We start from the raw sequence: 16,594 nt of genomic DNA, 5'->3' as shown, positions 1-16,594 counted from the left end.
CACCCACGTACCTTTGGTGGTATCACCACAGAGAAATAGCATGGCAACTTAGAATAAAATTCAATTTTAGAAAAATACATAGGAATGGGAAATTCTATTGTTTGGCACCAAAAGTCCATTATCATCAGCTTGCTGACTTAAAGTCATTAGGTATTAATGAATTTCTGGAAGATAAGGAGAATGTTAACTGGATGAATGAAATATACATACACGATATTATAATAAGCACTTAGGGAATATAAAGAAAAAGGGCCATCATATTCCCTGGCTTCAAAGGGCTTACAGTTATAAAGAGTTCATAAAAATAGTCATTGAGGCCTTACCCTGGAGAAGAATAATAAGCACCTGGAATTAATTGTCTGGATAATGAAGAGACATACCTGGTATGAGTGACAATGTCTGTCAAGGCACCGCCTTCTAGAAATTCCATGACCACCCAGAGCTCATCGCCGACAAGGTAGCTGTTGTACATGTCAACCACGTTGTCATGGTGGTAATCCCGCATTATCACAACCTGGGCAAATGGAAAGATGCTCTTTGAGTTGTGATGGTGAAATTTGGCTTTCTGTTCTCTGGTGGCTACATCTGTGCTGTGAGTATCACTGATTAAGAATCATTGAGCCCTCCCCAAAATTATTCAGGAGTCTATTATAGACAAAAAGACAGTATTGAGGGTAGCTAGCTTCAATAAAAGGAATCAAGTTAGTCAATTCAGAGAAAATGGCAGTGCAAAGGCACTGGGTTTGGGGATAATAAGAGTGAAAACAGGCAGAACCCTGGCAAGGTTTGTACTCACAAGAGGGAGTTTTGTTGACTGTTTGGGTGGAGGGGAGGATATGATCAGATATCCCTAAGGGTCTCCTTTAGAATGCACTATCCATCCTCTACCACTGTGAAACCTGGCAAAGGTCACCATCTCTAAATGGCAAATGATGAGTAGGTCACACAAGTGAATGAGGTGAACAGGAGTAGGGCCACATGAGGCTAACTTAACATCTGAGGGGGAGGAGGTCTGGGTTGAGTGTGAGAGAGGTTTGGGCTGAATACGAAGGATAGGTCTTCAAGGTAAAAGCAAATATGACTCAGGCATATACAAGGCTAACTTGAACTTACCCAAGGGAACTTCCAAGAATTGCTGCCCCACAGCTGCTTCTGGTGACATTTTCAGATTTAATGTTAATTAATAACTTACAATGTTATCTACATTATATTGCCCTGTCCGTTCTGGCATTGTGATCTGGAACTAAGTTCCAGAAATCAGCATCGTGGAAGTAACAAGCTGAAGCCCACTCAGCTGGGGCTCTCTATGAGAGGTGGAACATAGTGAAAAAATGAACACCCATGGGGGCGGGATCCATATGTGGCGTCACATGAGCCTCCATAGAAGAGGGATCCAAAGGCATGCCTGGTTGCATTTTTATAATGTCTGTTAGGAGATGTGAGTGGTACGTCCTTTGCTAGAGACTGACATATTATCTAACATTGGAATCCTGACTTGCTATCTTTAAGAACTAAATTTTCCATTCACAAAAGCTCATCTCTCTTCCCTAAACGCTCATAAAATCAGCAGATGAATATTACTCCAAAATATTTTATGTCCCTAGACATAGGTATTGACGTGTTTCCACCTACGTGCATTTTAGAACTGTCAAGTAATCATTGTAAAGGCAAATGAAGTGGGAAAATATGCACAACAAACACACAGAAAAGGGTTAATTCCTTAATATATCAAGAGGTGTCACTTATCAGGAAGACCAATGCCACCACCCTAATTGGAAAGTGTGCAAAGGACATATGGTTTAACAAAATAAAAATGGCCTCAAAACATATAATTTCACCCTCATGAGTAATAATAGTGTTAATCAAAGCAGGAAGATTTATTCATGTCTATCAGATTAACAGAGATAATTCGACAGTATCCAGTGCTAGTGAGACTGAAACAGGACCATCAGGGAGGGTCCTCATTGCTACAAACTTTCTGGAAGTCAATACTGTCTATATATTACTTTCTCTAAAGAGAAAAAAATATATAGATAGTAAGGAAATCCTGAAGTATGAATGTGGGATATTTCTTGGTTGTGAGATTATGGGACATTTTCTGTATTTTCCATATTTTCCACAGGAAGAATTCATTATTGCTATAGTTAGGAACAAATATCTTAAGTTTCCTAAAGAAGGATAACCCAATGGTAAACTAATGTTTATTGAGATTTTTAAAAAAGGGCTACAAAGGGTATACGTGGTATCACAACCACGTGAATATACCCATGTCGATAGTGGAGCATGAGGCTTTGGAATCTGCTAGAATTCAAATCCCAGCTCTGCCATCGACCTGCTGTGTGACCCTGGGCTAGTCACTTCACCTGTCTGAGTCCAGATTTCCTCGTGGCTGTGGCAGTAGCATCTTTCTGTCTCACCGGTTTGTTGTGTGGATCAAGCCAGATCGGTGCTTAGCACGGTGGCTGAACCGCCTGGAGCACTTTCTGGACGTAGCGGCCATACACGCATTGTCAAAGACCAGAAGGAAGGATTACCGGAGCGCGATTTTTGTATTTATATTTTCAGTGCTTTCTGATGTCCTGAACCATACAGGACATTTTTGAAATGGAAAGTAAACATTACACATGAGAGAAAGAGTGATCTGAACACACCATCTACCTCATTAAAAAGCAGTTCTCGCCTCTGTTGCTTTCGGAGGTCCATCTTCTTCACGGCGACTTGTTTCCCTGTGTGTTTCTCGGTTGCAATGCACACAATGCCGGTTGACCCTTCTCCGATTTTGATAAAGTTGTCCAAGTATTCCCTGGGGTCTCCGGGGCTGACCACCAGCTGCAGAGCAGCCCGAAACTGTTCGTGGGACACCCGGGAGGGCTGCTGGTCTGAAGAGGAGCCCCAGCTGGGTGGGGGGTAGGTGCTGGATGAGATACTCAGAGAGCTCAGGTAAGAAGCCGTGGAGATGTACTGTGAACTGGTCTGCAGGGAGGGGTGGTGGTACAGGGTGGCTTTGTGGTACCCAGATGGGTACTGGTGGCTGCTTGTGGAGTAGCCCCCTTTGCTTTGACTTTGAGGTAGTTTGGCGGGGCCCCTGGGGTAGGTGTCAGACCCTGACAGCGGAGGGCTGAGGACCATCTGCACTCGATCGTAATCCACCTGGGAAGACAGACACAGATGGAGAATATTCACATGCTAGATCTGAATGGCGCAGTGAGCCAAGCCACAGCTGGCCTGAATGAAGAGCATCGTACACGATGTGGTTGTGGGTGATGCTCACCTTGCGAGGTCCGAGGTTGCTCCTGCTTCCACCCTTTACCTACCCTATGACCTCCCCATCCAGCCTCTTTTTTCCCCTTTCTCTACTAAAATCCCCAGAAGCAGGGGTGCCTGGGTGGCTCAGTCGGTTAAGCATCTGCCTTCCGCTCAGGTCATGATCAGCAGGGAGCCTGCTTCTCCCTCTGCCTGCCACTCCCCCTACTTGCCTCTCTCTCTTTCTCTGACAAATAAATAAAATCTTGAAAAGAAAAGAGAAGAGAAGAGAAGAGAAGAGAAGAGAAGAGAAAAGGAAAAGAAAAGAAAAGAAAAGAAAAGAAAAGAAAAGAAAAGAAAAGAAAAATCCCCAGAAGCAGACTGTGAGACCTGAATTTAAATGCAAGTGGTGGGAGTTGATTCCAGGAGAAGTGAGACAAGGAAGGGGAAAACCAACAAAGGGTGAGTCACTGAGTATGATGGTTAATTTTATGTGTTAACTTGGCTAGGCTATGGCATCTGGTGGTTTGGTCAAAAACTAGTCTAGATATTACCGTGAAGGTATTTTGTTTAGATGTGCTTAACATTTACATTGGTAGATTTTGAGCGGAGCAGACTGCCCTCCATAATGCGGGTAGGCTGCATCCCATCAGCTGAAGGCTTTGAGTGAAAGGACTGATGTCATCCACAGAGGAGAGACTCTGTCTACACATCCACATCCCCCGACTGGTTGTCTCTCTGGTGAATCCCAACATGCACAGCAAGTTACCAATCAAGCAACTGGAACCTAATCCCACCAGGTAACTCTGCCCTGCGAGACTGTATTAAGCATGTACCTTGGAGTTGTCCCATCTGAGGGGCCAAGAGCTGGAGTATTTATGTACTAGCTCCCTTCAATACACTGTTAACATTTGCTTCCATGCATAATTTCCTGGCACTTCTGACTTGCCGTGTCCTGGGCTGAGTAGGCTCCAGTGGGTAGAGACAGTTCTTAGACCAGAATTTCTCCAACTTGGTACCATTGATTTTGGGGTCCAGATAATTCTCTGATGTGGGCGACCGTCCTGTTTCACACAATGCTCAGCAGCATCCCTGGACTCTACCCACTAGATGCCAGTAGCAGCCACTTCTGCCATTATGACCAAAAACATTTCTTGAGATGTTGCCCAGAATATGGTCAAAATTGCTCTTGGCCGAGAACTACCGCTTTAGACAAAAGAAAGCAGTGCTGGCAGACAGAAACAATAGGTGATGAAGGGATATGGTTGGGCACCAACTGTACCCACTGCTCCTAGGAAAGGGCCTTCTCCCACTCATGTGAACCACAGGGAGAGTTTTCATTAAAATGGGCCTTATCCAAGGTGTTATTTGGTGTTTAGACCCTATTTTCTTTTTCAGGAATAAAAGATCCCATTTACCATTAAAGGATGTTAATCCTCAGTGAGAAACTTCAGGGGTAGAATTTCCCCATGCTTCTGAACTCATATACTAAAGGGGGGGTTTGTACTATCCACACACATAAACTAGCAGATATACGTAAAATGGAAAATAGGGCTCCCTGTGCTAAGCAGCTTTTTAGTATGGACCATAATGCAAACACATGCAGTGTTCTCATCAAATAAGCAGAAATATAATTGAGAGTAGCTGAAGTTTGCAGGTGTGTGTGTGTGTGTGTGTGTGTGTGTGTGTGTGTGTGAGAAAGCAAATTTGGTCATCCCTCAAAAGGATTCCAGCAGAGAACATTCAACTCTAGTTATGAAGACTGGATTGAGGGAACTCAGTGGAGAATAGGGAGGGCAGACAGAGTGGGGACGGGGGGAGTTAGTGAGGGGTTTATAGGACACTAGGTATACATTCCAACAATCACTCTCTGGGAGGGATCAGGAAGGACCTCTGATTAGCCCTGGAACAAATGAGGTCACGTATGGTAAATATACCACATCATATCACACTCACCTCCTTGCCCAGGACAGAATGCACTAATCAATCACTGCACTCTTGTATGATATTCTGATGACAACGTAGTGCTGGGTACACAGAACGTTCTCAAAAAATATTTTTTGATTGGACTTCAGGCTCCTTCTTAACATAGCACCCTAGGAAGCTTCTACCACTCTACTGGGATGTACATGAAATGACAGGTACATATCCCCATGCGTCATCCACCCCAAGGATCTAGATCTACGCTAATGTGGTGGGTACTGGCCGCATGTAGCTACTTAATTGAGATCAATATAAAATAAAATTAAAATTAAAAATTCAGTTCCTCAGTCACATTAATCACATTTTAAGTATCTAATAGCCACCACATTGGACAGCATAGATATGCAACATTTTCACCATTGCTGAAAGTTCTTTTGGTGGTACCTTTCCCAATAAACCCATTGCTCCCACGTAGCACCTTCATTAATTTAATTAGCCCACAAATTAATCCTTGGGCCACTATTCTATGCTAGGCACCATTTCAGGGGTCATGGGAAGGTCCAGCAATAATAAAAATGGATGGTATTTCTGCCCTCCTGGGGCTTACATTCTAGAGAAGGAGACAGACAATAAACAAACAAACAAAACCCAATAAATGTACAGTATGCAGTCCAGTAGTAACACAGATAGGCAGGAAAATCGAGGAAAGGTGTTTAAGATTAGTGAGGTGCCATCTTGGATGTGAAGGTCAAGGAAGGCTTCTCTGAGTGGGTGCCATTTGAGCAGAAATCTGGCTGACATGTGGGAACAGGCCCAATGTCTATGTGGGGAGAGGTAGTCTGGGCAGAGGGCATAGCACACACAGGAGTCTAGGCAAATACAGGCTTCATAAACAGCACAGAGGCTCTTCTGGTATGGAGGGAAGTCAGTTTGGAACAATGGCCAGAAAAGCAGCCAGAGGGATAATCACGTAGGTCGTGGCAAGGGCACTGGCAGTCTCTCTGAGTGAGGTGTGAACCACTGGAGTTTGCTGAGGAGAGAGGAGAGATATGAGCTTGGGGTTGATCTCTAGATGCGGAGGAGAAGAGACCTTTGTGGCAAAGGTGGAAACGCGGATGCCAGTTAGCTTATTTTGGTCAATGTGAGTTGAGATTAGAGAGGGTGGTATAGTTGGGATAAGATATGCTGGGGCCTAGGGTAGTCTGAAGATGAGCTGACATGATTTGCTGACGGATTGGATTAAAATGTGAGAGGAAAGAGTCAAAGATGACTCCCAGGATTTTGGCCTGAGCAACAGGCCATTTAATGACATGAGGAGAAGAGAGGCAGGAGTAGGCTCATGAAGTGTGGTAATCAGCCTCCATCCAAGATGGCGCCTGAGGATCCTTGCATAGTCCCCTCCTACACTGTATCAGGCTCATCTGTGTGATCAAAAGAGTACAGAGAAAGTGATAGCAAGTGACTTCTGAGACCAAAAAAGATATTGTGGCTCCAGTGCCCTCTCTCTTGGATCACTTGCTCTTTCTCCTGCTGTCACGTCATGAGGACACTCAAGAATCCTATAGAGAGGTTCAAGGGCAAAACCTCCTGCCAGGAGTCAGAAACTGAGGCCTTCCACCAACAGCCATGTGAACCATCCTAGAAGTGATCGTCTGGCCCCAGTCAAGCCTTCAGAGAAAGGACTAGCCCTGGCTGACATCTTGATTGAAACCTCATGAGTCTCAAGGCCAGAATCATCCAGTTAGTTTAGTCACAGAAAATTGACCCAAAGAAACTGTGTGAGATCATAAATGTTGATCATTGTTTTAAGTCGTTACGTTTTGTGATAATTTGTTACACAGCAAGAGGTAACTATTGCATGGTAAAGCCAAGAATTCTGACATGGCCGTGTTAAGTTTGGAAGAACTATCAAGCATTTATGCAGAAATGTTGCTGAGGTGACTCAGATATGCTTCGAGTCCAGGAAAGAACTGAAACTAATGACATGCACTTGAGAGTCATTGGTGAGAGTCATACCATTAGTTGGTATTAAAAGTCAAGATGTTGCATGTGTAAGAGAAGGTCCAAGGACCCCAACATTCAGCGACCAGAAAAAGCAGAAGGATGTTGCATGAAGGAGCAGAGAAGTGGCCAGTGATGTAGGAAAGAAAGTTAGGCCCTAGGGGGTCCTGAAACCAAGGGAGGAAAGCATTCAAGAAGGAAGGAGTAATGAAGCAGGCTGGATGTCATAGAAAACTGAAGTAGGATGGGGTATATTCCTCATTGGACCCGGTACCATGGTGGCCATCTAGAAGAAGGTAGGGGTCCTAAGCTGCTGCCGCATCACACAGCATGAACAAAAGTCTATTCCATGAGTCTGGAAACAGGAGCTGCACACCGTGGGCCCCTTCACATTGTTACCATGGCACCATTCTCTCTTCTACCCTTTCATTGGACCCTGGATGACAGTGCAGCCCTTCCCAGTCTTGAGAACACCATCATCTACTCAGGTGAGTTCACCACTCAGACAGCCTTGAGCCAATCAGCAGGACCCAGGGTACTGCAAAGCCAGGGCCCTGTTCTGATAGTACAACAAGGGAACACATGGTTTTGAGGGACACACTTAAGGTTCAATTCTGACTCTGATGGCTTTGTCAAATCACTGAACCTCTCTGAGCCTCAGTTTCCTTACCTGTAAAATGGGAGTCATAACAATAATCACTACTTCTTCAGGTCATCCTGAGCTCTAAGGGACCAATACACAACAAAAGATTTGCATAGTGACTGGTCAATACATTCTAGGCTCTAGTATCATTATAGAAAAGTCCTTAGCAGAGTGGGAAGGTCAAAGAAAATAAAGAGTAAAATATTAAAAAACAAAAACAAAAACAAAAACAACCAGCTAGCATTTATTGAAGATAACGTAACGTACCGGTAGCATATGTATTCCTATATACTAATCCTCAAAACAACCAGAAAAGGTGTTTTAATCATAATTTGTTGAACACTGCATTATAATTAAGATCCTGTATTTGAAACCACACTGATGTTTTGTTAAGCCCCTGGATCTGGGCTACACACAGGGAAAACTGGTGTGTTTACGTGAGGTGGGGAGGGGGAAGAAAATGACAGTGTAAATTAAACAACTGGGTTCTTCCCTTAAATTAAGTTTGAGATTAGCCAGGCCCAGGCTAATTACAAGGCCAGCATGTGAGGCAAGGGGGGTCCATGACTTTTATTTCTGAAAGTATGTCCTGGGAGCTATCACATGGCAGCATCCCCCGGTGTCTTCCGTGGAGGATTTGCTCCTGTGCTTTAAGCGAAATTGAATTCATTCCCCACAAGCATGTATAACTGATCTCTGCAGATATATGAAAGATAAGAAAGCTGTATCCAGGAGGAATCGCAAACACCGCTCCACACCGCATCAGGCCACTTTTCTTCTTTATCGACTGTCAGCAGCGTTATCAGCGTCTACTCGCGGCAGCCAGTGTGTGGCATAAAGAAGAGAAGCCTTGCCTGCGTGAACAGGACCATTTCCAGTCAGAGAGGGAAGGCTGAGTTGTTCACTGGGAGCTAAACATCTTGGAAATTAGGTCCTTGAGACAAAACCGTGCTATTGTGTTTCACACACAGTCTCACAAGGGACCATTTTTGGAACCAAACTCAAGGTGTGCTTACAGAAGGAGAACCGACTGCCCCCAGTGAGAAAGCATGCGGTCCTCCCTCCGGGCTTCCATCCGTTCAAGGAAAAGATGGCTGGCAAACAGCTGACTGTGGGAAGAAGGGCAGGAGTGACCCTGCTCAGGGCCACCATGTTGCTGACTTAATGACCCAACTGTGGGTTCCATGATGGTATTGTTAGCCTGCATATTGGTGGCACCCTCATTCTTTTTCTGAGAGTCAAGAAGGGGGCAATTTATCCCATTGTATTGTTGATAAAATGGAGGCTCAGGGAGGTGAAACTGCCTCCCACCAGCAATCCAGGGCAAAGGGCTCCACACCCCCAAGGAGATTGCACAACCCAGTTCTTCTGCTCAGGTCAGTCCTTCACTCTCAGGGAGGATGTATAAATGTCCTAGGTGCTAGGCACACAGACGTCACCGGCCTGCTTTCTTGCCTGCCTTGGCATTTCTACCATCAGTTGTCACCTCCCCAATCTGTATACCCAAGGCTGGGGTACTCACTCCTGGAGAAAACGGAAGAGCACGTCACTGGGAGCCAAAGTAGGGCCCCTTCCATTAACCAACTGCTCTGTTAGGAGGCTATCCTTGAAGAAGTGATACAGACAAATGTTAATGATATTTGACATTCACTGAGTGCTTTCCACATGCCTGGGACTGTTCTCAGCACTTTATATATGTGACTGCATTTAAACCTCAAGTTACACAATGAGACAGGCCTCATAATTGTCCCATTTTAGAGATAAGGAGACTGAGGCACAGAGACTTTAAGCAGCCCAGGCAAAGGTCCCAAAGCTATTAAGCAGCAGAGTTGGGATTAAATCCAGATAATGTCACTTTAGAACTTGGGCCTTTGATATGTTCTCAGAGATCTCTTTCGATGATAAGAAGGTAGACATGGTCATGACAGAGGTGGGCATGGTGTGGAAAGACAACTACAGAGCAAAAGCCTGTTTAGGGTGTTTCCCCAGGGGCTCAGATGTCTGGGCAGCTGGGAGCAAGATACAAGAAATGCAAGGGCCAGAAAATAATGAATGATAATGCCTGGGGGGGGGCGGGGGAAGGAAAATTAAGTCGGTATGTTTGAACAGTCTTGCTTTAGAGAAAGCAGCTCAGAATACACAACAAAGAAATAACCATCACGGCAAAATGAGCTGATCATCTACGTACAGAATGCATTGCTTTCAGTTTTGCGTTGGCCAGACCAGAACTTTGTGTTCAGATACAATAATGCCCTTTCTTCCGCTAAGAAGCAAGCCAGCCCAAGCCTCTTCCATAACAAGGCCTCCTGGCCCTCTTATGTGGCTCTTAACCTGTTATAATTGTTTCATTGTCCTACTCTAAATCATCTTTCCCATGATATCCTGTATTTGGAAGTGGGTGAAAAAATCTGATGAATTTGTCCATATATATTGTTTTACACAGACACGTACATGTTTGCGCACATAAGCAAGACTGTCATAGGAGTCCTGATCTGCGTGATCGTTTGTACAACCTGACTTAAATATATTCTAGAAAATGAAAGGAGTACATTCGGAATATAGTTTCTTGAGAGGGATGTAGGGTTTAATCATTTAGTGAAACCACATGCAGTGGAGTTGGGCCGGCGAGAGGTACAGATATTTAATGAGCTAACCCAATGTATCTCCCACCACCCACACCATTTCCAAAAGATCTATGGATGTAGTTTACCTTTGAGGACCTTATCGCAAGGGTGCGGGACAGGACCGGGAGCGGGGGTCGGAAAGTCACTACGCAGGAGGGAAAACAATAAAGAAACACCAGAAAGGCGTTCTTCCTGCAAATGAGACCAGGGTCTACATACTTTTAAGGGGATTTCCATATGGCAAGATGTAAGCAGAGAAGACTAGATCCTTTTGCAGATTATCCCCCAGCCTGCCAACCTGCATAGTGGCCATGCTATGGGACCACTAATAGTCCCTGAAAATCAAATACATTCTGAAAAGGAATTCTCTCTACAGGAACCTTTAAAAATACTAAAAGAACATCAAAGCCGTCTTGGTTTCCCTTCCTCCTTGAAATGGTTGATCACATATATTCATAGTTTAGTTTCCATTTTAGTTGCCTTTTAGCATACCCTACAAATGAATTCTTAAAGGAATGTGCTTTTTCATGTCTCGATTCAAACCCAATCCAAAAATAAGGGCACAAAACAAACAAAAGGCTATATTCTCTGGGAATAAATAATCCAGGACTAACGACTCAGCTGGACTACCCTTCCACAATGGGCACAAAGTCTCTGAGGACAGGGTCAGACACGGGCTTGCAATGTATCAAAATTATAAATAATTATAGCAATGAATTCATTTAATCAATCAATTTCACCAGTGGTACGCCGGGGTGGACGGGGCATAAAACTCCACACAGCTATCAATTGCTCCGATTACAGCTGGCTGTCAGCCAGAATTCCCCTGATCCATGTTCGTTAAATGCACATTAATCTGAATTTGGCAGTGTAATCAAGGACCTAACTGAACTGTGAAATTGAATTCTGCAGTAGAACATCATTTGACCATTTTATGCCAAGGCTGGGGGGAAAAAAAAGGTTTGGTGGGGGGAGGGTGGGAGAAAGAAAAGGAAAAAAAAAAAAGAAAAATCCTGCCGCAGCATCTATCTGTCACCGTGGCCTTCCGTACTGGTGATAGGGAGGCTGTGGCTGGATCACGCCGGACTGGGGCCGGGGGTGGGGGTGGGGGTGGGGGAGTGTGTGTCTGCGCCCGAAGAATGGGGACCGCAGAATGGTTGGTGAAAGATGGAGAGTCTCTCTCTCCACTTCCTGCAGAGCTACAAGGGATGGGAGGCGGCTGGTGGCAGCTCCTTGAGTGTGATGCTCCAATGCACCTTTTCGGGGTACAATAAAGCAGAGGCTGCTCGGCGAAGAGAAAAAAGCCAGACTGGGTGTTGTTCGCTGCACATAAATCAAATGGGGGCTACAACGGAATCACAGGGCTCTATTATCTGAGCAGGGAAAGGACATCTTAAATTGTCCTTACTTCACTCGGAGGGAAATCTATGAGGACCAGCTTCGGCTTTGGGAAAGGACAATGACTGCCTATAAGAATTCCAGAGAGAATCCGTAACCAGCTCTCTCTGCAGGGACATTTTAGAGGCTGGCAATTAGGGGAAAGGGATTCATTCAATCCCGTGACTTGAATATGTACTTACTCTCCTGTCCCTCTGCTTGTGTCTTGCTGTGCCAATTCTCCCTGCCTGCCATGGGCAGGAGTGCCACTGATGGGGGCTGCTCCCCACCTGCCCTCAGGTGGGGGCAGGTTGCTGCATCCTAGTGAAACAGTAGCTGCGGCTCCTGCTTGAGGCAAGGCTTCGACGAGAGCCCAGCCACGGTCAGTTTCCTCCGAATGACTTATTTTCATTTACAAAATGGAGTGGCCCTATTTCATAGATGACAAAGGGACACAGTGCGCCTTATGAGCTGCCATTCGATTTTGGTTAAGAGAGGCAAGCAGCACGCACTATCACTGCCAAGGAACAGTGGTCATGAGTGGGACCTCCGGGGACCTCAAGAATCAAGGTTGTCTGCTTAAGGTTCTAATGCAGGGGACTTGGGAAGTAGATTAAGTTCTGGATAGTCAGACACTTGCTGCATTTCCAAAGTGCATGTAGCAGAGAGCCATTCGCCATATTTAGTGTTTTGCAAGGAAATCTCCCAAACTGTGACACAGGATTCCTAGTTAGGCATGTCGTGAAGTTGGAAGAGTCGTGCGTTTCTTTGCCTTACAGAATATATGGCGAATGGACGCTGAGCGTTTGGACAAGTGGCTTGTGAACTGTCCAAGCAGGCAAAGCCTAGTTAAAGAAATGAGTAAGTCTGCGCTCAATCAGCAGGCTCAAGCCTACAGGTTCTCCGGGCTCTTCCTCCACCTCGGGATTGGTATGTCCAGTTAACCCCACACAGTTGCTGCTCCAAACTCAAAGAATGCATCTTCTGTTCAAGAGCAGATGACTCTGACCTGAGATCTGCCACCGCCTGCAGCTGCGGGGGTGAAGAGGGGGGTGTCTGTACCCCTGCGGACTAGCTCCCTGCTGCAGAATACGGTTCGAATATGTCAGGGCTTCCAAGACAGCCGGGACAGCTTTGCCAGGTCAGATTAATTTCATTTTAATTTGGTAATGGAAAACTCGCTCATAATGACTAAAACGCGATTTACTTTGAACCACAGGAATATTCGTGGAAGATCTGTCAATTCATATGCAAAGGACCCACAAAGTCTCCATCAGAAGGGACAGATGTTCGAGATGTTCTGAATCACCTCTTTGGATGTTTTATGAACCTTTAATGAACACCCTATAAGAGCCTATATGTAAAGAAAAAGAAATCAAAATAATACCCATTGTTATATTAAGTGATAAGCACCTCTCCCTCCCTCCCTCCTTCCCTGTCTCTCTCCCCCTCAGACCTCTGATTTTTGTTGCAGCCCATAAGCTTTCATAAGCATTGCCATTTTGTTACTCATCGGGCCCTTCAGGATCTCTGAAAGTGTTCAGCTGGGATAACAACCTGCAGTTTTGTTCCTGGGCCTTGGCTGAGTCAGGGTGTGCAAGTGCCACAAAGAACATTGAGTCATTCAATTATTGGCACGGGAAGACTGAGCGCACTGCCTCAACTGCTTTTTCCTTCCAGGGAAAGCAAAGTGACAGCTAAGCAGTGAAAAACCATTGCGCTGGGGACCCCAGAAGAAAGATCAGGGGAATCGCGCCAGTTTTTCTTCACCCCCTCTCTTCCCTCAGAACCCCTTAATATGTCATCTGGTTTGGGCTGTCCGGGGATGTGGCACGGGTCACTTGGCTGCCTGGGACACAGGAGACGGTGGGGGTAACGTGGAGGGGTTTGGGCAAGAACCAGCATCATAACGACAGATGCAAAGTTAGGCATGATGCTTCCCGCCTGAATGCTGCCAGATACGCGGTTCTCTCTTAACATCTGGCCTCCCTGGGAAGTCAGAATTTCATGCCCATTCTAGAGGGTAGAGCAAGCAGTGGGGTGGTGGGATTGGGGTCCTCAGGTATTGCCGGGCCTTGAGGAAGTCACGCAGCTACTCCGGCCTTCCGTGACCGCATCTCAGAGGGGAGGACGGCAGAACTTATTAGGCTACAGAGAATGGCTGTGAGGGCAAGTCCCATGGAACTTGTTCCCATATTTTGAGAATATGTAAAAGGGTCCGCAGAGAGGATGTTTCTATGGCTGGCGTTAGCAGATATGGTGACATGTTTTCCAACCAGAAACATGCCGGGGAATCGGGGCTGACGCTGAGTGCCTGCCGTGTGAGAACACTCTACTTCACAGAGGAGGAAACCGAGACACACATAAGATCCTACAGCCAGTCAGTGCGTGAATCCAGGGAACCGGATGCTGGAACTTGTGCTCTTAGTGTCTTCTGTAATGGGTGAGAACATCTGGATTGTCATTCATAAAACAGAGTAAGACCATCACTCAAGGTAGAGTGATTGCGTATGAGAGTCTCGGGGATCTTTACTCTTAACGCCTCCTTTTGGCCTGTGGTCCCAGCTTTTTCCCCATAAATCACACAGTCTGGGTGAGCCTAAGGAGCTTCTCAGAGGATTCCACCCTCCTGAGGACAGAGAGAATCGAGTACATTGCCCATGTGCCCCCAAATTCGTCTGTGACTCATCACCCATCCCTCACCTGCAAGGTGAGGGCCGCCTGCGGTGTGCACATCTGAGCCCCGAGGCCTCAGGCCCATCTTTCTGCTCCTCGGTTTCCTTCTGGGGAAATAGGAATGTTCTGGAATATATAGACTTTGGAGTCAGATGGACCTAATTTTGGATCCTGACTCAGCTGTTTGCCTTCACATCCTTGGGAAGCCTGTAAAGAGCCTCTGAGTGTCTCAGCTTTCTCACTGCAAAGGGGAGATGATCTTGAAGTCTTCCAGAATTGCTGTGAGGGCGAAATTGGGTAATGCTTGCAAAACGCTTGGCACAGTTGCCTAGAAAACAGTAACCCTCAGCTTCATGTCCCAGCTGTCACCTGTCCACATGCTACACATACAAATTCATGTGTCAACTATGTGTATTCATAATTAGGCTGTTAATTACGAACTTATTTAACCCTCACACAACATGATTATCCCCATTTTATAAATAGAGAAGCAGAGTTAAGCAATTTACTCACCCAGTTATAAGTGGTTTATCTCTAGGCAGTTGAAGCCTGGCAGATTATCTCTAGGACCTACATCCTTGAATGCCCAAAAGTACTTGACAAATGGTTAGCTATGGAACATGGTTCTCAACTGGGGCCGACTTTGCTCCCTGCTGCCCTGTAGGTCATCTGACAATGTCTGGAAATAGTTTAGATGTTACAGGAAAGGATACTATTGGCACTTAGCGGCAGAAGCCAGGGAGGTGGCTCACCGTTCTCCCCTGCACAGGACGGCCCCCCACAACAGAGAACTATCAGGCCTAGCATGTACACCCTGTCGAGGCCGGGAAACCCCGCTGTTGAGTGGGACAGGAACATGCACCCCAAGGGAACTTCATGGCTGCAGGTATTTAAAGGAGCTTGTAAGAAGTCAAGTGCAAGGTTCGGTGTCTGAAGAAGCTATTCCCGGGCCACTGGGGATGTGTCCAGTGCCTGGAGAAGGGGTTGAGGCCACAGAGCTGGATCCCAGCTGGGCTATGAGCTCGGCTGCCTGACTGGGCTGTCACGGAGCCCCTCAGAGCCCTGGCAAGAATTCCTGCCTTCCAGGACTTCGAGGCTCAACAAGGCAACACGCGTGTCTGGCACACAGAGAGTGCTTAGTGAACTGGCAGAACTGCGATTACATGGGGCGCTTCTCAGCGGCTGGGGCCAGAGGGAGGGATGGATGGCTGGGTCCGCACCAACACATGTGAGCTGGCAGCTGCCTGCTCCCTAGAGACCACGGGAAGGAGCAAAATCAGGTGCCTGGTGACACTATCTCTAGCCAGCTTCCCTCCTTGTAAAGCAGACTTGTGTCTGCTGGGGACAGTGGAAAGCGCTCTCTCCACATCAGGCTGTTTTTTATAGTTACGTGGTGTGAATGGATTTTGTTGTGCTTTATTTTTCGCCCAAGGTTTTATCTGCCCAGCTCCAGCCCAAAACATTCAGAAGTTCTAAACATTCAGATGGCTGCCGTACCTACAGATTTATAACAGCCTTGATTCCTGTGCTGCCAACAGGAAAATTAGGTAGGTAGATGACCCTGGAGGAGTGGTTTTTGAGGGTTAACAGTATTTTTTCTCTGTTAGGCCAAACAGAAAACTGGTGTCTGTTTGTCTCTCTCTCACACACATTCCTCCCTCCTCATTTTTGCTCTGTCTGGAGACCCACACAAGTTTCATGCTTTCTCTTATTATTTGAGATGTGAATATCACCCACGAGCCCCCAGGACTTTCCATGAGGCAAAGCCAAATTATCTGAGTCGTGATCTCTATTTCTTCCCTCAGCAGGAAATCCAAACGTGATTGGTAGATTTTTAAGAGTACAGTTCTAAAGTCACAGGCACCTAAGTCTTTTTAGAGAGATGTTATATTTTTAATCAAGTAAACGTTTTAATTACTAACATGCCTCCCACCTCCTGCCCTCCCACTAAACTGCTTGTGAATTTCTCATGGGTCTCCTGTGCAATGGAACAGCGGCTTGCTTCTTTGGAGCCCTTGATTATAAAGGCTGAAGAACTCTTGATAGAAGTTCCCAAGGGTAAGTATGTTATTTATTTGTTGTTGTTGTTGTTGTTGTTGTTGTTGTT

General features: G+C 45.9%; 1 protein-coding gene across 1 annotated transcript in view; it reads right to left on the bottom strand.

Annotated features, from left to right (window-relative positions):
* The window catches only part of PAK5 (p21 (RAC1) activated kinase 5), a 101,084-nt gene that overhangs the window by 22,261 nt on the left and 62,229 nt on the right, over nt 1–16,594 (bottom strand). Inside the window, exons 3-4 of the mRNA XM_008703345.1 lie at nt 2,659–3,150; nt 381–514 (exon numbers count right to left, since the gene is read on the bottom strand). Coding sequence (XP_008701567.1) covers nt 381–514; nt 2,659–3,150 — 626 coding nt within the window. The remainder of the gene's footprint in view (nt 1–380; nt 515–2,658; nt 3,151–16,594) is intronic.

This window comes from Ursus maritimus, unplaced genomic scaffold, assembly GCF_017311325.1.
Source record: "Ursus maritimus isolate PB19 unplaced genomic scaffold, ASM1731132v1 scaffold_22, whole genome shotgun sequence".
Classification (NCBI taxonomy): Eukaryota; Metazoa; Chordata; class Mammalia; order Carnivora; family Ursidae; genus Ursus; species Ursus maritimus.
This window is presented reverse-complemented; position numbering and strand designations above follow the sequence as displayed.